General features: G+C 43.7%; 2 protein-coding genes across 3 annotated transcripts; both read left to right on the top strand.

Moving 5' to 3' along the window:
* Position 1: 1 nt before the first annotated feature.
* Positions 2–9,909, top strand: LOC115111517 (splicing factor 3A subunit 1-like). 2 transcript variants are annotated; one of them, XM_029637646.2, is made up of 15 exons: positions 2–223; positions 5,288–5,397; positions 5,495–5,702; positions 5,847–6,098; positions 6,459–6,533; positions 6,641–6,791; positions 6,923–7,122; positions 7,295–7,409; positions 7,549–7,856; positions 8,015–8,269; positions 8,377–8,584; positions 8,740–8,894; positions 9,055–9,156; positions 9,287–9,358; positions 9,459–9,909. In XM_029637646.2, the coding sequence occupies exons 1-15, from the start codon at positions 176–178 to the stop codon at positions 9,558–9,560; spliced, it is 2,361 nt and encodes a 786-aa protein (XP_029493506.1). In that variant the 5' UTR covers positions 2–175; the 3' UTR covers positions 9,561–9,909. The 2 variants fall into 2 exon arrangements, with proteins under 2 accessions (XP_029493506.1, XP_029493505.1); XM_029637645.2 differs by having other exon boundaries at positions 5,841–6,098.
* A 95-nt stretch (positions 9,910–10,004) lies between these two features.
* Positions 10,005–22,081, top strand: LOC115111519 (TBC1 domain family member 10A-like). The gene is made up of 9 exons (XM_029637652.2): positions 10,005–10,776; positions 12,866–12,965; positions 14,426–14,533; positions 14,618–14,724; positions 14,864–14,978; positions 15,229–15,294; positions 15,420–15,609; positions 15,822–15,976; positions 16,686–22,081. The coding sequence occupies exons 1-9, from the start codon at positions 10,595–10,597 to the stop codon at positions 17,340–17,342; spliced, it is 1,680 nt and encodes a 559-aa protein (XP_029493512.1). The 5' UTR covers positions 10,005–10,594; the 3' UTR covers positions 17,343–22,081.
* The last annotated feature ends 1,477 nt before the right edge of the window (positions 22,082–23,558 follow it).

Below are 23,558 nucleotides of genomic sequence, written 5' to 3'. Positions count from 1 at the left end.
TACCATTCCGGGCAGGTCAATTGACGAACAACGGTCCTATTTGGAAATAGTTTTGTGCAATTAAATCAGTTTCTAGACAAAGCTATAGTACCACAACAAGTAGTGTAATTGTGAAGAGAACGAACCTCACTTTTTACGTTTTAACAGATAAGCCAAGCAAGGAATTAACGCAGCCATGCCGCCTGGGCCTGTACAAATTGTTCAACTGGAGCCCAACAACAGGGTAAGATCTGGTACATTCAATCTATCTTTATCAAATCAAAGTGTATTGGTCGCATACACAATTTAGCAGATGTTATAGCGGGAACCGCGTAATGCTTATGTTACTGCTCCTAACAATGCGTAATGCATTACAATGTCAATCGAGTACACAAAAATAATACTAAATAAATAAAGATCAAGAAACTTCTGCACTAATCTAGCTACGTTAGCTAATCAACAACCCAAATAGCACTAACAGTAATCCGAATGGAATCAATAAGCATGTACACCGGATGAGTTTACACAAATTGTACTAAGAATGGTACTGGTATGAACAGCAGTAGATGAGTTTGACAGGAGACATTCTCCAATCCCAGCAAGCAGTCATTCAACTTGCCATTCACCAGCTTTTCAAGCTTAATAATGTAAAAATACGTTCGGTACTTACCAAAGAGTTTTGCTGAGCAACTCCTGCTGTCCCGGCTGGTACTTCCAAAAAGTAAAACAAATATATATATATTTAACTAACTAACAAATATATATATAATATAACTAATAAGTCTAAATAAAAAGTTACATGCAACCGAAAAAATGTCTTGTCTGGAAATAATCTATTGTTTATCTAAAGTATTGTTTTTTAGCAAGTGCGCATGCACCTCTAATGTACCTCCTGCGATATTATAAATGTAATTAGAATACACGAAGGCTTTTGTAGAAATATTACAATCACTGTAAAAACACTGTATTGTCTAGTTAATCTACTTACATGAAATATTATTGCATTCAGTGTAGAGCTAGTGAAACAACAGATTGATATGATGTTCATATGCTCAGTAGTGGAAAAAGTACGCAATTGTCATACTTGAGTAAAAGTAAAGGTACCTTAACAGAAAATGACTCAAGTGAAAGTTACCCAGTAAAATACTGCTTGGAGTAAAAGTCTAAAAGTATCTGGTTTTAAATGTACTTAAGTACAGTGGTAAACACAGTTCTCAATTGTCATACTTCAGTAAAAGTAAATGCTATACATGAAATTCCTTATATTAAGCGAACCAGACGGCACCATTTGCATGTTGTTATTTTATTACAGACAGCGGCAAATCAAATTGTATTTGTCACATACACATAGTTCCACTACAACTACCTTATACACACAAGTGTAAAGGGATAAAGAATATGTACATAAAGATATATGAATGAGTGATGGTACAGAACGGCATAGGCACGATGCAGTAGATGGTATCAAGTACACTATATACATATGAGATGAGTAATGTAGGGTATGTAAACATAAAAGTGGCATTGTTTAAAGTGGCTAGTGATACATGTATTACATAAAGATGGCAAGATGCAGTAGATGATAGAGTACAGTATATACATATGAGATGAGTAATGCAGGGTATGTAAACATTATATTAAGTGGCATTGTTTAAAGTGGCTAGTGATACATTTTTTTTACATACATTTTCCATTATTAAAGTGGCTGGAGTTGAGTCAGTATGTTGTCAGCAGCCACTCAATGTTAGTGGTGTCTGTTTAACAGTCTGATGGCCTTGAGATAGAAGCTGTTTTTCAGTCTCTCGGTCCCAGCTTTGATGGACCTGTACTGACCTCGCCTTCTGGATGATAGCGGGGTGAACAGGCAGTGGCTCGGGTGGTTGTTGTCCTTGATGATTTTTATGGCCTTCCTGTGACATCGGGTGGTATAGGTGTCCTGGAGGGCAGGTAGTTTGCCCCCGGTGATGCGTTGTGCAGACCTCACTAACCTCTGGAGAGCCTTATGGTTGTGGGCGGAACAGTTGCCATACCGGGCGGTGATACAGCCCGACAGGATGCTCTCGATTGTGCATCTGTAAAAAGTTTGAGTGCTTTTGGTGACAAGCCAAATTTCTTCAGCCTCTTGAGGTTGAAGAGGCGCTGCTGCGCCTTCTTCACCACGCTGTCTGTGTGGGTGGACCAATTTAGTTTGTCCGTGATGTGTACGCCGAGAAACTTAACTTTCTACCCTCTCCACTACTGTCCTGTCGATGTGGATAGGGGGGTGTTCCCTCTGCTGTTTCCTGAAGTCCACGATCATCTCCTTTGTTTTGTTGACGTTGAGTGTGAGGTTATTTTCCTGACATCACACTCTGAGGGCCCTCACCTCCTCCCTGTTGGCCGTCTCGTCGTTGTTGGTAATCAAGCCTACCACTGTAGTGTTGTCCGCAAACTTGATGATTGAGTTGGAGGCGTGCATGGCCACGCAGTCGTGGGTGAACAGGGAGTACAGAAGAGGGCTCAGAACGCACCCTTGTGGGGCCCCAGTGTTGAGGACCAGCGGGGTGGAGATGTTGTTACCTACCCTCACCACCTGGGGGCGGCCCGTCAGGAAGTCCAGTACCCAGTTGCACAGGGCGGGGTCGAGCCCCCTGGCCTCGAGCTTGATGACGAGTTTGGAGGGTACTATGGTGTTAAATGCTGAGCTGTAGTCGATGAACAGCATTCTCACATAGGTCTTCCTCTTGTCCAGATGGGTTAGGGCCGTGTGCAGTGTGGTTGCGAATGCGTCGTCTGTGTACCTATTGGGGCGGTAAGCAAATTGGAGTGGGTCTAGTGTGTCAGGTAGGGTGGAGGTGATATGGTCCTTGACTAGTCTCTCAAAGCACTTTATGATGACGGAAGTGAGTGCTACGGGGCGGTAGTCGTTTAGCTCAGTTACCTTAGCTTTCTTGGGAACAGGAACAATGGTGGCCCTCTTGAAGCATGTGGGAACAGCAGACTGGGATAAGGATTGATTGAATATGTCTGTAAACACACCAGCCAGCTGGTCTGCGCATGATCTGAGGACGCAGCTGGGGATGCTGTCTGGGCCTGCTGCCTTGCGAGGGTTAATACGTTTAAATGTTTTACTCACGTCGGCTGCAGTGAAGGAGAGTCCGCAGGTTTTGGTAGCGGGCCGTGTCAGTGGCACTGTATTGTCCTCAAAGCGAGCCAAAAAGTTGTTTAGTCTGTCTGGAAGCAAGACATCGTGGTCTGCGACGGGGCTGGTTTTCTTTTTGTAATCCGTGGTTGACTGTAGACCCTGCCACATACCTCTTGTGTCTGAGCCGTTGAATTGCGACTCTACTTTGTCTCTATACTGGCGCTTAGCTTGTTTGATTGCCTTGCGGAGGGAATAGCTGCACTGTTTGTATTATGTCATGTTACCGGTCACCTTGCCCTGGTTAAAAGCAGTGGTTCACGCTTTCAGTTTTGCGCGAATGCTGCCATCAATCCACGGTTTCTGGTTTGGGAATGTTTTAATAGTTGCTGTGGGTACGACATCACCAATGCACTTGCTAATGAACTCGCTCACCGAATCAGCGTATTCGTCAATGTTGTTGTTGGACACAATGCAGAACTTATCCCAATCCACGTGATCGAAGCAATCTTGAAGCGTGGAATCAGATTGTTCGAACCAGCGTTGAACAGACCTGAGAGCGGGAGCTTCCGTTTTAGTCTCTGTCTATAGGCTGGGAGCAACAAAATGGAGTCGTGGTCCGCTTTTCCGAAAGGAGTGCGGGGGAGGGCCTTATATGCGTCGCGGAAGTTAGAATAACAATGATCCAGGGTTTTACCAGCTCTGGTAGCACAATCGATATGCTGATAGAATTTAGGGAGTCTTGTTTTCAGATTAGCCTTGTTAAAATCCCTAGCTACAATGAATGCAGCCTCAGGATATGTGATTTCCAGTTTACATAGAGTCAAATAAAGTTCGTTCAGGGCCATCGATGTGTCTGCTTGGGGGGGAATTTATGCGGCTGTGATTATAATCGAAGAGAATTCTCTTGGTAGATAATGCGGTCGACATTTGATTGTAAGGAATTCTAAATCAGGTGAACAGAAGGACTTGAGTTCCTGTATGTTGTTGGGATCACACCATGTCTCTTTAATCATAAGGCATACCCCCCCGTCCCTCTTCTTATCAGAAAGATGCTTGTTTCTGTCAGCGCGATGCGTGAAGAAACCAGCTGGCTGTACCGACTCCGATAGCGTGTCTTGAGTGAGCCATGTTTCCTTGAAGCAAAGAACGTTACAGTCTCTGATGTCTCTCTGGAATGCTACCCTTGCTCGGATTTCATCAACCTTGTTGTCAAGAGACTGGACATTGGCGAGTAGTATGCTAGGGAGTGGTCTCCGGAGCCTGACCAGAAGACCGCTTTGTTTGCCCCTTTTACGGCGACATTGGTTTGGTTCACTGGCTGGGATCCGATCCATTGTCCTGGGTGGTGGGCAAAACACAGGATCCGCTTCGGGAAAGTCATATTCCTGGTCGTAATGATGGGGAGTTGACGTTGCTCTTATATTCAGTAGTTCCTCCTGACTATGTAATGAAACCTAAGATTACCTGGGGTACCAATGTAAGAAATAACACTTAAAAAAACAAAATACTGCATAGTTTCCTAGGAACGTGAAGTGAGGCGGCCATCTCTGTCGGCACACTTCAACAATCAGACATCATTTGCTAACACAGTATTTGTGTTTCGTGAGTCCGCAAGATCAGAGGCAGTAGGGATGACAACGCGTTATATTGACAGGAGCCATCATTCTGTCCTGCTTTAGCATTTAAAATGTAACGAGTACTTTTAGGTGTCAGGGAAAATGTTTGGAGTAAAAAGTACATAATTTTCTTTAGGAATGTAGTGGAGTAAAAGTAGAAGTTGTCAAATATAAATGGTAATGTACAGATACCCCAAAAAAACTACTTAAGTAGTACTTAAAGTATTTTTACTTAAGTACTTTACACCACTGCATATGCTGTGATAAAATCAATTACCTTTCCTGCTGCTGGATCAGCCGACCTGTGCAAGGCAGCAGAAAGGAAGGGGTGAACCTCTTGCCAAAATCTGTCTAAAATAAGCCTAATGTGTTTTCTATGGGCTTATTTTGGACCTAAGTTTGTTGCCCACCTTTGGGACAATGACTCATGTTTAGATTGGAGACATGATCATCTCATTATATATACACATCTCTCTAATAAGCCAGGTAGCCTCGGATGCCTCAACATGACAATATTTGTAAAGCCTCACGAGACAGATAATTTCTGCATTATATATTGTTTCAACAGGCAGATGAGTCAACAGAGGAAACCCCAGCAACGAAACCCATAGTTGGGATCATCTATCCACCTCCTGAGGTCCGAAACATCGTCGACAAGACTGCCAGTTTTGTAGCCAGGTTGGTTTTTCAGTCTCATTCTCAGTCGTGTTTTTATAAAATTGTATGACCTCATATTGCAATGGTCACGCATCCTTTTCCTTCCATTAATTCTCAGGAATGGACCAGAGTTCGAGGCAAGGATCCGTCAGAATGAGATCAACAACCCAAAGTTCAACTTCCTGAACCCCAACGACCCATACCATGCTTACTACCGCCACAAAGTCAATGAATTCAAGGAGGGCAAGGGCCAGGAGCCGTCTGCGGCCGTACCAAAGGTCATGCAGCAGCAGGCCCTGCAGAACTCACAGCAGCTTCCTCAAAAGGTGTGCCTTCCTAGGCATTCGCTGGTTTTTTATCTATCAATTTATAAATCACTGATTGTCATTTGTTCACTGTAAAGTGTAAGACATGATTGATGCCTAAAAAGAGCTATTCTAAGTTATGGTTTCCTTTACCGGTAGGTGCAGGCCCAGGTGATTCATGAGACCGTGGTGCCAAAGGAGCCTCCACCTGAGTTTGAGTTCATTGCTGACCCTCCTTCAATCTCGGCATTCGACCTGGATGTTGTCAAGCTGACCGCCCAGTTTGTTGCTCGCAACGGGCGCCAGTTCCTCACACAGCTCATGCAGAAAGAACAGCGAAACTACCAGTTTGACTTCCTGCGACCTCAACACAGCCTCTTCAACTACTTCACCAAGCTGGTGGAGCAGTACACTAAGGTACAGCGTCATACCAATTATTCTTGATTGTGGCATATACCTTGTTGAAATATATAATTACATTTTAATTTTTTTAACCTTTATTTAACTAGGCAAGTCAGTTAAGAACAAATTCCTATTTTCAATGACGGCCTAGGAACAGTGTGTTAACTGCCTTGTTCAGGGGCAGAACGACAGATTTTTACTTTGTCAGCTCGGGTATTCTATCTTGCACCCTTTCGGATACAAGTCCAACGCTCTAACCACTAGGCTACCTGCCGCCCATCATATAATAATTTGGCTTGTTTGTAGGAAAACATGTCTTCAGCTGGTTGTGTTGTGATGCCAACCTGTGTTTGTCTTGGGTCATTTCCCACCTAGATTCTGATCCCTCCCAAGGGACTTCTGATAAAGCTGAAAAGAGAGTCTGAGAACCCCAGGGAGGTGCTGGACCAGGTATGTCCCTGAAGCTTTGATGTCGGGTTTGCCCACCATAAGCTCTTGAAATGGCCATAGTCTATAATTCCATGCATTAACAGGTTATCACCTGGCTTTACCAACAGGTGAGGTACCGTGTTGAATGGGCGAAGTTCCAGGAGCGTGAAAGGAAGAAGGAGGAGGAGGAGCGGGAGAAAGAACGTGTGTCCTACGCCCAAATTGACTGGCATGACTTTGTAGTGGTGGAGACCGTGGACTTTCAGCCTAATGAACAAGGTAGAGAAATGAACTGTCAGCCAGACAAATTAATATGAATAGATAGTTCATTTTCGGTTCCTGAGAGATTGTTTTCCACCGCCTGTGTCACTAGTTTTGTAATGATGGTGTTATGACTTGTGTTCCAACAGGCCACTTCCCCCCACCCACCACACCTGAGGAGCTGGGAGCTCGCATCCTGACCCAGGAGCGTTATGACAAGTTTGGAGAGAGTGAGGAGGTGGAGATGGAGGTTGAAAGTGAGGATGAGGAGGACGATGAGCGGGAGGACCGGGATGATGGGCGTCCCACACAGCCTGATCAGGACACACAGCTGCAAGACATGGATGAGGTTAGTAGACAGACCTGTTTCAGTATACACACACAACAGTAGGATGTCATTAACGTATTAGCTTATTACTCCTTAACAGAGTTACTGATTGAACATGAATGTAATATTACTATTATTAGGAAATAGTGTAATCAATGTAGAGTCACATGAGTCTTTGATGCCTTCTGCCCAGGGTTCTGATGACGAGGAAGATGGCAAGGCACCATTGCCCCCAGACAACCCCATGCCACCCCCACTGCCCCCTACTCCAGACCAGGTCATTATCCGCAAGGACTATGACCCCAAAGGTGAGAGAGATTCCATCATCAGGACCTAAACACCCCTTATGCTAGATGTTTTAATATCATGTATGACAATAAAGGTCAAGAAAATACATGCATGTTCTTCATTTGCCTTTACATTTGATACATTTTTCTTGCCCTGTAGCCTCCAAGCCACAGCCTCCAGCCAAGACTCTGGATGAGTACCTCATCTCTCCCATCACGGGTGAGAGGATCCAAGCCAGTAAGATGCAGGAGCACATGCGCATTGGGCTACTGGATCCCCGCTGGCTGGAGCAGAGGGACCGGGGCATCAGAGAGAGGCAAATCGAGGACGAGGTTTACGCCCCTGGCATGGACATTGAGAGCAGCCTGAAACAGTTGGCTGAGAGGCGTACTGATATCTTTGGCGTGGAGGAGACAGCCATCGGTAAGAAGATTGGAGAAGAGGAGATCCAGAAGCCTGAGGAGAAGGTGAGTGCAAGTGGAGAGGGAATAGCCATTTGTTTTCTTTTTGTGTAAAATAAATGTCTAAGAGGAATCGAATACTAGTCATTAGGTTATAATCTCTAACTTAATTTCGTTGTCATTATGTGGTCAGAGTTTTTACTTAACGCACCTTCCTTCCTTAGGTGACCTGGGATGGGCACTCTGGCAGCATGGCGCGTACTCAGCAAGCAGCACAGGCCAACATCACCCTACAGGAGCAAATTGAGGCCATTCACAAGGCCAAGGGACTGGTGCAGGAGGATGAAAGCAAAGAGAAGATTGGACCGAGCAAGCCTGAGCTTTACCACCATCATCATCAATCACCCCTCATCTCCTCTGCCCCCCTTCTGCCCAAACCCAGCCCTCCAATGAACACGATGGCTCGGGCCCCTCCTTCCGCAAGTTGCTTTCTTGTTCAATAGAAGTGTTAAAGCATTTATTTTATGTAACATTAATTTGTTAATATATAAGGTTGACTGTCTATTCTTCCTTGTGAATCATGCAGATGCTGCCCCCTGTACGCACCACTCTCCTGTCAGCTGTGCCTGTGATTCCACGGCCCCCCATGGCCCCTGTGCAGATGCGCCTGGCCCCAGGGCAGGTTCTAACACCCATGCCTCCCATGATGCATGCTCCCCGCATCAACGTGGTACCCATGCCCCAACCACCTCACATGATGGCCCCCAGACCACCCCCCATGGTGGTACCAACTTGTAAGAGATCCATTGCTATACTATTCCCACAGTGTTAAATACTTTGAAATCCAATGAATGACTTCAGAAATATGCAGTGCAACAAATTACTTTATTTACTATTTTTAAGCATGTTATTGATAGATTGACTGACTTTAATCTTCTTTCCTGTCCAGCATTTGTCCCTGCCCCTCCTGTCCCGCAGCCCCCCCGCCCTGACCCTCAGCCACCTTCCCACCCACCCCCACGCCATGATGATGAGCCTGTCACCAAGAAGATGAAGACAGAAGACAACCTTATACCAGAGGAGGATTTCCTCCGCATATACAAGGTTTGTTGGCCTATTAAATATCATGGACTAATGGCAAAATGAGGTAGTGTGAATGATCCACGGCTGTATTTTTATATGCCATGTTGGTCATCCTATGCTTGCTGTTGGTAGTTCTGTATATTGACATGTAAAGGTTATTCTACTGTATATTATTTTATAGGGTTCAGTGTCGGTCAAAGTACAAGTTCCCAACATGCAGGACAAGACGGAATGGAAGCTAAGTGGACAAGCGCTCAACTTCACTGTCCCACTCACAGATCAGGTATGTTAGTAGTTCACCTACCATTCCACTCTCCCTTTTACCAATACAGTATATATTCTCATGAGTGCCATGAAGTCAAATTTTCTGGAATATTTCACATTTCTGAACTTCTCATTCTATCTCACCACAGGTATCTGTTATTAAAGTCAAAATCCATGAAGCTACTGGCATGCCAGCTGGAAAACAAAAGCTACAGTATGAGGTAAGCATTGTTGTTTCCATTTAAATAATTGTATGTGTAAATATAAACTGACATGACTGGTTATCATTGGAGTCATTTACATCTATCACTTCTATTACAGGGAATTTTCATCAAAGATTCCAACTCGCTGGCCTACTACAACATGAACAACGGTTCAGTCATACACCTGGCACTGAAGGAGAGAGGTGGGAGAAAGAAGTGAACATCCCCTCAACAGGTTTCTCTGCCATACACAGCCAGTTTGCGACATTTTGTCATTTACCCCCAAGTAATTATTATAATGTCCGAAAAATTGGGGTAAATGAGCAACTTTATCAGAGCAGCTCTTTCAAATGATTTATGTCCTTTGTTGGTCATACCAATTGTAAAGAATGTTTGAGGCGTAGTCTATAAATAACCTATAATTAGTTTTGGTTTCGTATTTTAAGTGTTGATTCTTTTCTAAATGTTAATTGTATTGTTTAAGGGGATTGTATGCATGCAGGTGGTTTCTGTCCAGATTTTCCAGCCCATGTCAGTCCATCAAATAAAGTAATAAAATGTCACCATTATGTCATTTGAGTGGGTTCAGTATTTTGAATGGGGGCATACTGTCATGGTGTGCAACTGGGATATGCAGCTCAAAATATTGAGTAAGCAGATGTTCAAGAGGTTGAGGCAGCTGATGTGACTACCAATGGGGAACGCAAGTTGCAACCACTGCGCTAGATGAGAGCGCAGGCAGGACATCCGAACTTATCAACTTGCCTTGACAAGGAAACAGAATACATGGAACAGGAGGAAGGAAGGAACGACACAAACTGTCTTTTAGCTTGCTACACCAACATGACATAAGCAACAAATGCACCTTTGTGGTGAATTGTGCTACCTAGTTAGCTAGCTGGCTAACTAATTCATTGCCACATTACAAGCTAGCTAGGCTAGCCAGATTCGTTTACGACCATTAACGCGCACACGGCAGCTAGCTTATGTTACTGTCTGAAAAGGCTGGGACGTCAACATCACACGGGAAAACGTGCGGTGTTTACTAACATTTCGCTCGCTCAGTTACGAATTTTGTTGTTAATAACTAGATGAATTAGCTAGCTAGCTACATACCAGACGATAGCTAGTCCTGACAGCTATCGTTAGCTAGCTACGTATTCCATGGCATCAGTTTTGTTTGTAAACGTTCGCCTGGTTACATACTGTTGATTGTGACCGTGCCAAAGAAATATATGTATTATTGAGAGAATCATGGCTAAAATAGAGAATGGTCGCCAGTCGGCCGACTCGAGAAGTATCAGGACCATTAGTAGCAGTCATATGGACGACGAGAGCTCCCTTGGCTCAGACTCCGAGATGAACGGCTTTACCAACGACAGGCACACTGATAAATATGGATTTATTGGAGGGGCGCAACAGTATTCAGAAGAATCGTAAGTAACGTTGGTGTTCTGCTCACATTGCCCCATATAATTTGTAAGCTTGCACACTCCTATAGTTACTTGGGTGTGTGAAATGTGACTACATCAAATGTGTGTTTTTAAAGGGTTGTCTCTTCTCTAGTCCCATCTATGGAAAAAGGCATGCCTCCAGTATCAACCTCCCAATTAATGTGAATGGGGCCATTTGGGGTGTACTTGGCATAAACGCACTATTCTTACCGAATGTGACTTATTTCTCTAAGTTGTTTTAAATACCCTGTACTATTTTAAGATATGTGAACCAATTTACTCAAACTGCGGACTAGCATAAAGTCTCTATAAGCAGAGACCCTCCCTTGAAGCCACCGGTCTGTGCTGAAGTTCTGGGAAGGCCCCTGATTGTTTACATACAGTGTTTGGTCTTGCGTAGGATGATAAGAACCGAACACCCTGAAAGGGGGAACTGAGAATAAACCTTTAGGTGTGAAGGGCGACGCTGACCAGCTTTATCATCTTAGTCTCCTTTCCTGTTCATCTCCCTCTTTTGTGGTGTCTTTGAATCACAATGCCTTATGGACACTGACATCATATTAACTTTTGGACTATGCAGCTGACAGCATGGGGACTCAAATGCTCCCTGTCATGATTGGAGGGACACCAGGCTTTGTTTTCCTGAGCACATTCTTCCTTTTACACTTGGTTCAGCACATGTTTTTTATGACTTTGACTTGTCTCTTTTCTTTTAATAGTTAGCTTACATTAAGTTTAAGTCTTAGGATGTACAATTACACATTGATTTTCTCAATGCACCCTTCTCCTTCCAAATAATTTAATATGTCAACAATATGTATTTTATTCCAATTTCCTCTTTTATGGTTTTGCCAGAGGCAACAAGAGGTATATCTCTCTAATTGTGAGAAGTCTTTGTTCTTGTGCTTATGTCCATGCCCTGCAGTGTAGCACACTGCAAATGGAAGGAATGAGTGAAATTTGTGCAAGCACTATCTGTCTGGGAGCTTCCTGTGTTCTGTAGTGTTGGCTGGCCTTGTGCCACATCTCTGGTGCCCCATTGTTGGAGTGCCTCTTCTGGCTCATGCTTTTATAGGAAGTGGGAGACAAAGATTTTTTCTATATGATGAACAAAATTCTACTTAAGTACAGCATAGTCTATTTATTTAAATTTGTGTAAGGTGGTAGGCAAACTGGCAAAGGAAGATACAAATATTTATCTCAGCTTTGGGGATTGGAGTGAATAGAATTACTGCTAGAATCCTTAATTGAAACAATAGGAAAGCGTTTCCCACCCCCATTTTTCTGAAAAGGGAAGAGATGGGGCTGGAGAAATGTAACCGCTCTCAAATTCATAGACAATACATGTGATATCATGTCCAGTCCTTGTATCCATAGCTCTGTTTTTACCAGGCTTTGAAGCTAAACAGTTCTTGTTTACATTTGACTTTGTTTACTAACATTTGGGTAAACTATTTTGTGTTCTGATGAGGTACTACAGTTGAACTGAGCACATGAGGCATTTCTATGTTATATTCTTCAAGAATCAATGGGTATAGATCAATCATTCAGAAGACAAAAAGTGGATGCAGCAACTAAGGCTTCTGGCTTTAAGAGGAAAGAGGGTTGTCCAAATTTAAAGGCCTCTCTTTGAAGACTTCTTATATCCCATGATTACAAGGTTGTGCTGATGATTACATGCTGCTTGAGTGCCATCAAGCCAAGCTATAAGAAAACGTTAGGCCTATATATTTTCTCATGCTCAGTTCCATTTCTTGGATGGAGGCATGGAGCCAAACTTACCACATTATAGCATTACCTAAACTATTTTCTGGTTCTGCACAAGGCCCACCCTGCCTGCCTACGTAGAGGGAAAATCAAATGCCTCCCAGATACCTGTTTTACCCTTTCCTGAATTTCTTATCTTTAATGCTTCAAAACCTGTTTATTTGCATTCTAGTTCTACACCTTTTTTTTTATAAAACAATTTGAAACTCTAGAAAGCTATAACAGATTTTTATCAAATTCTATCATTTTGCTTAGATTTAGGAAGTTCTAACACTTCCTCCTTGTTCTTCTGTCTCTCCCTCAGGGCTCAGGATGTCCCTCCAGAGGTGCTGAGGCAGCGAGAGGTCAAGTGGCTAGACATGCTGAGCAACTGGGACAAATGGATGGTCAAGAGACACAAAAAGGTCAGAGTTGCTGAGAGTTGGAACATTCATAGGGCTGACACAACTTAATTTGTTGCCGTGTCTAGACTGTTGTGACACTGTCTCTTACCATCTGGTGGTCTTAATTATTCCTCAAACGATCCTAAATAAGTTCTTTCACAGTATGTGGCAACTCCTTATTATGTTATTAGCCAACCAGGGCCTAGTTAGTTCTTGCGTCTTGATAGCACTCTGCTCTGGTTTTGTAAATCTAAGTATTGCTTCCATGCCATCCCTGTCCAGGCATGTTGGGGGTTTGGGCTGTATTGTAATGGCTGCTACAGCACAGTTACTGTTAGAACAACAACACTGTTTGTGTTCCCTAATAATTCAGACAAGCCAGTTATTAACCTGCATGTCAGACACTGACTTGTTTCTTCCCCAGTAAACTTTAATGGTTGGAAGAAGTGTAAAGCTTTGGATAGTTTCCTTCGTGGAGGTTGTTCAGGGCTTTGGCTTCTCAGGCCGGTTGGTTTCCATCTCAAGTTGCCTAGCCAGTTCTACCCGTGTGTCTAACGTTAACTATTAAACTTCAGCCTAATCGCAATTCCATGAGTCAGCAGCAGGGCATAACACAACCCATCCCTTTATATCCCTCACCGACACCATGTTGGAACACGTGACCGAGCAAGACTCTGGGTGGGGGTAAACATCACATGACCCATCCCTTTATATCCCTCACCGACTCCATGTTGGAACACGTGACCGAGCAAGACTCTGGGTGGGGGTAACATCACATGACCCATCCCTTTATATCCCTCACCGACTCCATGTTGGAACACGTGACCGAGCAAGACTCTGGGTGGGGGTAACATCACATGACCCATCCCTTTATATCCCTCACCGACTCCATGTTGGAACACGTGACCGAGCAAGACTCTGGGTGGGGGTAACATCACATGACCCATCCCTGTAACAAAGTTAGGGTGGAGATTGCAGGTTTGACAGCGACTAGTTTGTTCTCACTGCAAACTCAAGTATGCCTTGGTTAAGGGTATTACCACATGAAATGCACTGAAGTGGACGCACTTAAATAAACACAAAAATGATCAGTAAGCAATGTTTCCTCTGGCTGCTATGCTGGTTGATCCCAGAGTTCACTCAGGAGTCATAGTGTCTCTGTTTCCCCTTCTCTACTTTGTTGTTCCATGACTTCCTCCAATGGCTGTTCATACTCTTCTGGAAAGAGTGGCAGTAGCTTATGATCTCTGTAAAAAGAAATGGACTGAGTAGAAGTGTGAATGAGTCATTCAACTGAACGCATAGAGGATTGTATAGGTCCAACGGCTTGTTTTGTTTCCATGATTACAGGGTCCCTCCAGTTCAGTCAACGATACTGACTCTATAATGCTCTAGTATAACAACTCTCTTGTAATGCAGCTGGATTTTTACTGGAACAATCTTTGGTTGGTAATAAATACATTTCTCTGTCTCTTTAACAGGTGAGACTGCGGTGCCAGAAAGGAATCCCTCCCTCACTGCGAGGCCGTGCTTGGCTCTACCTGTCAGGAGGAAAAGTGAAGAGGGAACAGAACCGGGGGAAGTTCGAGGTTGGTTATGTTCTTTCTCTTGCTCACGCTCTGTTTGTTTTTCCTGTGTGGGACTGAGGTTGATTCTCCCTAGTGTTGTTTCAGGAGCTGGACAGTCAGGCTGGAGACCCAAAAGAGCTGGATGTGATTGAGAAAGACCTGCACAGACAGTTCCCCTTCCATGAGATGTTTGTATCACGAGGGGGCCACGGGTTAGTTGTCTCACACAATAGGATCGTTTATCCTCACTCAGGGACTAATGTTTGACATTTAGTCTTGTCTGACCTTTGTCCTTGTGTGTGTTCATTGCTGTGTTCATGGGTTTGTGTGTGTGTTTGTTTACCCACACAGACAGAAGGACCTGTTCCGTGTTCTGAAGGCCTACACGCTGTACAGGCCAGAGGAGGGCTACTGTCAAGCCCAGGCCCCCATTGCTGCTGTGCTGCTCATGCACATGCCTGCTGAGGTGAGCCCTGTGCCTCTTGTGGTCTGAACTGTGGTTCTCTCACAATGACTCACTGACCTGTGGTTTAGCTAAGTGAATAGTGCTCTCGACCAGCTTCCCTCCTTTTGTGACCCTAGTTACAATGGAATTGTTTATGTACGCTACACCTATAGCTAGCCTGCCGTAACTTTGTGCTTTAGTTTTGTTTCCCTCTAAAGGTATGGTTCCAGTCACAATTTCCTAACACCATCATCTGTATGTTTTTCCACAGGATGCATTCTGGGGACTGGTCCAAATTTGTGAGAAGTACCTCCCTGGATACTACAGTGCAGGGCTGGTAAGACATGTACCCTTCACTAATGCACTACCAGATAAGGCCCATAGAGTAAGGTAGACCACACAATGTGTTTTGTTCTCCTGTCAGTATGAAACTACGTACTTCTCTCTCCTCTGTCCCTGCAGGAGGCCATCCAGTTAGATGGAGAGATCCTGTATGCTTTGACGCGGCGTGTCTCCCCCATAACCTACCGCCACCTGGAGAAACATAAAATAGAGCCCATTCTCTACATGACAGAGTGGTTCATGTGTGCCTTCTCCCGCACCCTGCCCTGGGCCTCAGTTCTCCGTGTCTGGGACATGTTCCTCTGTGACGGTTCGTTAGTTGCAGAAACTCCCACACAAACATCTGTCTTGGATTCATTCAGTTACAACCTCCAATTTATACACTGGAGATCGGCACTATTGTTGATCACCCATTGAGATAATCAGTAAAGTTCCGGTGATGCTTGCAATTGTGGATGTTAAACTCTGGAATCATCCCTCATGTCCAGTTAGTGACTATGTGACCTATTACCCCTCCCCCAGGTGTGAAGATAATTTTCCGGGTGGGCCTAGTGCTGCTGAAGTGCATGCTGGGTACCCGTGAGAAGCTGAATGCGTGTCAGGGCCAGTATGAGACCATGGAGCTGCTGAGGGCCATAGAGCCACGCTACATGCAGGAGGGATTCCTCGTCCGGGAGGTAAGGGCTTCCTCGTCCGGGGAGGTAAGGGCTTCCTCGTCCGGGGAGGTAAGGGCTTCCTCGTCCGGGGAGGTAAGGGCTTCCGGGAGGTAAGGGCTTCCTCGTCCGGGGAGGTAAGGGCTTCACTAGCAGGGAGTCAACGACTATAGAGATACACAGGAATTACACAATAATAAACACAGGAGAAGTATCGTCTTCAAGCACACTGAAATACATCTAGCTGCTGAGTCCGGTTAGATAGCGATTAGAATGACACCCCTATTTTACCCAGAGTGGAAATATCATCTGTGCCTGGCTAAAGAGAACAATGGCTGTTCAGAAATGTAGAGTTCAGAGTGAAAGTTAAAGTGATTCACAGTTCTGACTGGTCAGTGTCTAGTCCCTCCCTGGCTTTGTGTGGGTGTCTCTTCACTTTGACAATAGCCTCTCTGATAGTGTTGACCATCCTCACTGTGAGTGACTATGAAGCTCCTTTAGCCTCAGGCAGTTTGACATTTACTAACAAGGTTAAGATAAGGACTGGAATGTCTCACCACCTAACAAACCTTTTCTCCTCTTGGCCATTAGCACTATACTTTTTGAATCACATTTCCTACAAGATAGCCTAAACCAATTGAGTATTTTCGTAAATAAGTTTCCCAGTGTACTGCATGCCTATAATCTATCAGTGACCAGCAGTAACCTCTCTCTCTTTCTTTTCCTCCCTCAGGTTCTGGATGTGCCCATCTCAGAGCGGGACGTTGAGAGCGAGCACCATGTTCAGCTGAAGCGCTGGAGGAAGAACCGCGGTGAGCTGCACTGGAAGTCTCCTCCCAGAATGCACGGTGCCAGGGCTATCATGGCTTCGGAGCCTCCCAGTCGCCAGGAGCTTCGTCAGAACCCCACCATCATCGTCGAGTCGCCCCTGCCTGCCCCTCAGCTGCAGAAGAGAGAGAAGAAGGGCAAAGAGGAGAAGAAGAGCATTAAGAAAACCCCTCCTCCTGTCACAGAGATCCCCAACCCTTATAATTTACCTGGTGACCCTAAGCTTCCACTCAGAGATCCTCAGCTTCCACTCAGAGATCCTCAGCTTCCACTCAGAGATCCTCTGCTTCCACTCAGAGATCCTCTGCCTCAGCTTCCACTCAGAGATCCTCAGCCTACTCTGAGAGACTCACCAGCACAGAAGCCCCTCGTCAATGACACACCTCTCCCAAACACACTTAAAGACTCTCACCTACCCCACCAACCAGCCCTTAATGACCAACCAGCCCTCAACGACCAACCAGTCTTTAACGACCAGTCTCTTCTCAAAGAGTCGCCCCTCCAGATGTCCAGACAGAGCCTGAGTAGCACAGAGGCAGATCATCAGGACACATACCTGTAGCTCTCGCTGTGGGCAGAAGGTGGAACTGCATGTGTGAAACTGGGCCTGATGGTGAGTGAGAGAAGAACTGGAACAACCCCTGTTTTATCCTGGACAGTTCTCATTCACTCGCTCACTCACTCTCAGGCCCTCTGCATGCCAACCAAGCCCTCTGTCTCTTTATCAGGCACTAGCACAGCTCAGCCATATACCAGCAACTGGGTGTACCATGGCTAATGTCACTGCAGCCCAACTATGGGCGACAATTGTATATTTTTCATATGATTTTTATTCTGCCTGCTTTTAAGACACCGTATTGCCTAGAGCAAGCACACAGTCAGCAGCATACACTAATGCATCACTGCCAAGTGGTATAATACTTTCATCCTTATGTTACCTCTTCATGCTTCTTCACTCTGACTGTTACTGATGTGCAAGGGAGATAGTGTTCTTTGTGCAAGGGAGATAGTGTTCTTTGTGCAAGGGAGATAGTGTTCTTTGTGCAAGGGAGATGGTGTTCTTTGTGCAAGGGAGATGGTGTTCTTTGTGCAAGGGAGATGGTGTTCTTTGTGCAAGGGAGATGGTGTTCTTTGTGCAAGGGAGATGGTGTTCTTTGTGCAAGGGAGATGGTGTTCTTTGTGCAAGGGAGATGGTGTTCTTTGTGCAAGGGAGATGGTGTTCTTTGTGCAAGGGAGATGGTGTTCTTTGTGCAAGGGAGATGGTGTTCTTTGTGCAAGGGAGATATGCTATTGATTTATTGGTTGTGTAGTTGTATACATAAAACAATCATCACCTAATAGACTATCTGATTCTAGGGTTTCACAAGAGACTTGATTAAATCAAACTGCCTTCATTCGCACAAAATGGGAGTGTTTAAAAATATATATATATATTCATTCAAAGCTCCCAACCACCTGTGGTTTGTAGGTAATAGAAATTGGAAATATTAACTTTTTTTGAACTAAGCTATACTACTATTGATACTTTTTAAATTTAATGTAAACACTTGCCATTTCATTTTGATTAATGCTTAAGAAAGAGCTGGGTAAATATTGTTTCAAGTCAGGTTGGTTGAGTCAAATTCCCAGTTGGCCTTATCTATAAGTAAAGAGCTTCCATCCTTCACCACCAGAGAGCAGTCTTGGTGTGTTTTCCTGTATATTCTGTTATCCCAGCTGCTAACTTCCCCTTCCTAAAAAGGAACTCCGAGCACTCTTGTCTCGAATTTACACTCATTACATGTCAATTCCATACTTTCAAAGGAACTTGCAAGCTTGTTTTACTATACAGTAAAAGGTGACATATGACATGTGCCTTGTACAACTTGTGTATAAATCTTCGACCCCTGTGGCTATCTATTGTCCCTGCCAGGTGGTAATGGACCTGATGTCTGGAGACCAGACACAAAGCCTCACTGTGCCAGGCAATTCCAGTTACTATGTAGCATTTAACTCATGTAAGGTATGCAAGAAGGAGAGAGGACTGGACATTCCTCACAATGATTTGACACATTCCTGCCCTTGGGTTTCTTAAAAGCCTATATGTCTTGCATGCTACATGTACAGTATTCATGCATGTTCATATTTCATAGCAGTTAGCTGGATTGTTCCACCAATTCGGTGCCTTTTGAAAGTGTAACTTGGTCAACCTAATTTGATTTCACCTCATTTTAACATTGTCATTAAAAGCACTTTTCTTTTTCTTTTTTCACTTTACCCTTTCGAGGTTAAATAATAATAATAATAAAAAGACTAAGTGCCAAATAAAGTAATAGGGTTGACTATAACAAGGTTGGTGATTTAATCTTAAATACCCTTGTGAATCTTCAAAATGACTTTGTCAAAGCAACAAAATTACTTTACAATGATGGTGAAAATGTTAGGGTTAAGTGGGTTAAAAATCTTCCTAGAAGTCAGACGGTGCATGGAGGAGCATGTCAAAATGCTGAATTTATTTAATTATCTATGTGGTCTTTATTAAAGGGCACTTCATTTAATATAACACACTGTTAAAATTCAATATTGGTGCACAATTTCTACTTAAAATATCAATGGGACGCAAAAGGCACTCTTTGTGGAACGGCCCGGCTGTATAGAGCTAACCTCTGCTCCTCTGCACAGGTGCTGGGTGATGTGGACCTTGCAGGCTAGATACTTTTGTATATATAGTGTTTGTGGACGTGTGTGGATTCGGACATTTCAACCACATCCGTTGCTGACAGGTGTATAAAATTGAGCACACCGCCATGCAATCTCCAAAGACATACATTGGCAGCAGAATGGCCTTACTGAAGAGCTCAGTGACTTTCAATATGGTGCCGTCATGGGATGCCACCTTTCCAACAAGTCAGTTGGTCAAATTTCTGCCCTGCTAGAGCTGCCCTGGTCAACTGTAAGTGCTGTTATTGTGAAGTGGAAATGTCAAGGAGCAACAACGGCTCAGCCATGAAGTGGTAGGCCACACAAGCTCACAGGACGGGACTGCTAAAGCACGTAGCGCGGAAAAATCGTCTGTCCTCGGTTGCAACACTCAATACTGAGTTCCAAACTACCTTTGGAAGCAACGTCAGCACAAGAATGATTCGTCAGGAGCTTCATGAAATGGTTTTCCATGGCCGAGCAGCCGCACACAAGTCTAAGATCACCATTCTCAATGCCAAGCTTCTCCTGGAGTGGTGTTAAGCTCACCGCCATTAGACTCTGGAGCAGTGGAAACGCATTCTCTGGAGGGATGAATCACGCTTCACCATCTGGCAGTCCAACAGACGAATCTGGGTTTGGCGGATGCCAGGAGAACGCTACCTACCCCAATGCATAGTGCCAACTGTAAAGTTTGGTGGAGGAGGAATAATGGTCTGGTGCTGTTTTTCATGATTGGGACTAGGCCCCTTAGTTCCAGTGAAGGGAAATCTTAACGGAACATTCTAGACAATTCTTTGCTTCCAACTTTGTGGCAACAGTTTGGGGAAGGCTTCCTGTTTCAGAATGGCAGTGCCCCATGCGCAAAGTGAGGTCCATACAAAAATGGTTTGTCGAGATCGGTGTGGAAGAACTTGACTGACCTGTACAGAGCTCTGACCTCAACCCCATCGAACACCTTTGAGACTAATTGGAACACCGACTGCGAGCCAGGTCTAATCGCCCAACATCAGTGCCCGACCTCACTTATGCTCTTGTGGCAGAATGGAAGCAAGTCCGTGCAGCAATGTTCCAACATCTAGTGGAAAGCCTTCCCAGAAGAGTGGAGGATGTTATAGCAGCAAAGGGGGGACCAACTCCATATTCATGCCTGTGATTTTGTAATGAAATGTTCGACAATCAGGTGTCCACATACTTTTGGTCATGTAGTGTGGCTCTGTAAAGACATGGATCAGCTTATTGCTACGCTGAGTGACAGGTCCAGATATATGGTGATCAAACCAAATAACAATGTGATAAGGATCATCGGATTGATCCATTGCCTGTTACTATGGATGCTTGTTGCATACCGGCGAAGGGATTACTTTTGGGATATCTTGGAGTTTTCATATTTTGGGATAATGTTGAAGCCTTTCCAATTAAAAATGTTATATTCATTTGGGAAAATCATGAGGCCTGTTGGGATAAAGATCAAGCCTTTGCTTTGGGAAAATAATGGACAGTCTGTTGACCAAAGCCTTTTTGGTGATTCAAGTTTAGAGGCAAGGTTTGCAGTCAGATGTGTCAAAGGTTTTTAACTATTATGTTGTAGGCACTATAGGAAATTATTCAGTAGAGATTAAGACGTAATCGATGCACAACACTTATTATTGCTACAATATATCATTCTACTGAATGCTGCATGTTTGTTGTACAGGTCACCTCTAAGACCTCACTAAAAAGCAATAAAAGGTGAATGGAGGTCAAGTAAACAAAAACATATTTGATTTTTTATTTAACCTGGCAAGACCGTTAAGAACAAATTCTTATTTACAATGACGGCTTAACCCGGACGACGCTGGGCCAATTGTGCGCTGCCATATGGGACTCCCAATCTTGGCCGGTTGTGATACAGCCTGGATTCGAGCCAGGGTCAGTAGTGATGCAGTGCTTAGAACACTGCGCCACTCGGGAGCCACACAGCCTTTCTCCACCCAAGTGTATAGTGACCTGTATCACATATTTCCCATTTTGCAGCTATTATAGTTTAATTTAATGCTTAAAATGTGTATATAAGACTCATTTGTAAAATGTAATTTTGTATAGAAACATTATTTTTTTTGTGTGTACACATCCATATTTGATGATCATAATCCACCATTTGCCATAAATCATGGTAGAAACTGAATCTATATTTTAGCTAGATAATTTTGACACTAACTTTACAGTTTAAAAAGCAAACATATGCAATGCTTTCTTCCCTAGAAATATTCATGTTTTCTCAGCACAATGGTTTTAATTTGGTTTATTCAGAGAGGCTATATACATTGCGTGCAAAAGGCATGAGGAGGTAGGCGAATAATTACAATTTAGCAGATTAACACGAGTGATAAATGATCAGATGTTCATGTGCAGGTAGAGGTACTGGTGTGCAAAAGAGCAGAAAAGTAAATACATTTTTAAAAGTATGGGGATTAGGTAAATTGGGTGGGCTATTTACCGATGGACTATGTACAGCTGCAGCGATCGGTTAGCTGCTCAGATAGCAGATGTTTAAAGTTATCAACAAATATGTATTTATCTCAAAGTTGTTTCATATTGTCATTTTTGTTTTTACAAATAAAATCACTTTGATCAACAACAGCTGACATTGCGTTTGGGTATTGGAAATGTGTTATTTTGTATAGTAGTGAATAGCTAAAAGCCTACTAATGAAGTAGCTTTGTGGTGTCAGTTTACTTTGTAGCAGCAGAGGGAGCAGTAGAGCCGTAAAAGACCCCTACTTGTCATCCACATTTGTGATTCTAAATGTTTTGAAGAAAAAAGTCTGCTAAAACGCCATGTAAAACAACAATGACAATAGTTTAAAAAATATTTTTTAAACACAATTAAGGAAATATTTTTTTTTACTGTTCCTCTTTTCGGCGACAGTGTAACCTACTCAAGGTGAGGTCATCCAAGGTGACTACTTACAGGCGGGTTTGTTTTTCACAATTTTCTGTTTTGTGAGATAATTGGAGTGAATAGCAACACTTTTCCCCTTTGACAAACGAGTTCAACGCAAGTTGCTACTTTTACGCCCCGAAAAACCCCAATCGAAGGTCAGACAATTAGGTAAACTACCGGTGTCTCCGAGCAGCAGGCAATTTTTAAGTCCCCGAGGTCAGTTAGCAATAATCATTTTGACCATTTGTATTGGTCTTTTTCTGTGAAAAATTAACAAATAAATGCAAGTCAAGATTTAGAAGTTACCAAAGAATTTGAATTACTTGTATGCCATTGTTTTATTTGGCACTGATTGCCCAAAATTTTGAAAAATACTGAGCACAATATTGTGCATGATTTCACAACAGTTTGATAATGTCTGTTTGGTTGGTTGCATGCGGTCTTGCGAAACCTTGCTGAAGAGTACCAAGATTTGTTAATGGTCTCGTTTGTATTGCCTCTTGCTCTTGATTTGTGGTCTAACCTGCTAGAGGTATGTTTGTTGATAGTTTAGGCATCCGTGCACCCACCTCTCCACCAACTCACACACTCCCTCTCAGCAGTGGACACCTGCCCTCTTTCAGTGTCATTTACATCTCAAAGGGGACTTCAAGAAGACCCTTTCTGTGCTCTTCTCCACTCTCCAGCAAGGATCAGATTTATCTCCTCAACGGAAATATACGCTTTTAGAAATCCATCCGTCCTTTCTTGTCATCCGCTAATAGAAATGAGGAGAAGGAGCAGTAAAAGAGAGACTTGTGATCCTCTGTGTGATCTTTCGACCTAACAGACCCCTGTCACAGTGGCTGATTCATGCGACGCGGGTGACTTTCTCCCATCTCCCATGGCTCTATGTGTTCAGGAACAGGGGCTTGGCATAGTGCAAAGCAAAAGGCACCTGTGTTTCTGAGGTATCCGATTCCCATGTTTGATGGAGCATAACAGGTTGACTCAGGTTAAATGAAATGGCAGAGGTCAAACATATGTATGGAGACCTTGTAATAGGCCCAGCAGGTGAGCTTTTCAATGCAGGGTGAAGTAAAAATGTAATTCATCTCACCCAGGGAAAACATGAGTGGTTGTGTGAGGAGAATCACTCAGCAAGGGGTTCAGTCAGGTCTGATCATTGAATCAT

Source organism: Oncorhynchus nerka, linkage group LG27, assembly GCF_034236695.1.
Source record: "Oncorhynchus nerka isolate Pitt River linkage group LG27, Oner_Uvic_2.0, whole genome shotgun sequence".
In the NCBI taxonomy this organism is placed as follows: domain Eukaryota; kingdom Metazoa; phylum Chordata; class Actinopteri; order Salmoniformes; family Salmonidae; genus Oncorhynchus; species Oncorhynchus nerka.
The sequence above is the reverse complement of the archived record's forward strand: the minus strand, read 5'-3'. Positions and strand labels throughout refer to the sequence as shown.

Excerpts from the sequence above, each read along its gene's own strand:
- LOC115111519 (XM_029637652.2), top strand. The coding sequence starts at position 10,595 with ATGGCTAAAATAGAGAATGGTCGCCAGTCGGCCGACTCGAGAAGTATC. Across the intron at positions 10,777-12,865 it reads CAACAGTATTCAGAAGAATC|GGCTCAGGATGTCCCTCCAG; the intron begins GTAAGTAACGTT and ends TCTCTCCCTCAG. Across the intron at positions 14,725-14,863 it reads GTATCACGAGGGGGCCACGG|ACAGAAGGACCTGTTCCGTG; the intron begins GTTAGTTGTCTC and ends TTACCCACACAG.
- LOC115111517 (XM_029637645.2), top strand. The coding sequence starts at position 176 with ATGCCGCCTGGGCCTGTACAAATTGTTCAACTGGAGCCCAACAACAGG. Across the intron at positions 7,857-8,014 it reads TCCAGAAGCCTGAGGAGAAG|GTGACCTGGGATGGGCACTC; the intron begins GTGAGTGCAAGT and ends TTCCTTCCTTAG. Across the intron at positions 8,270-8,376 it reads TGGCTCGGGCCCCTCCTTCC|ATGCTGCCCCCTGTACGCAC; the intron begins GCAAGTTGCTTT and ends TGAATCATGCAG.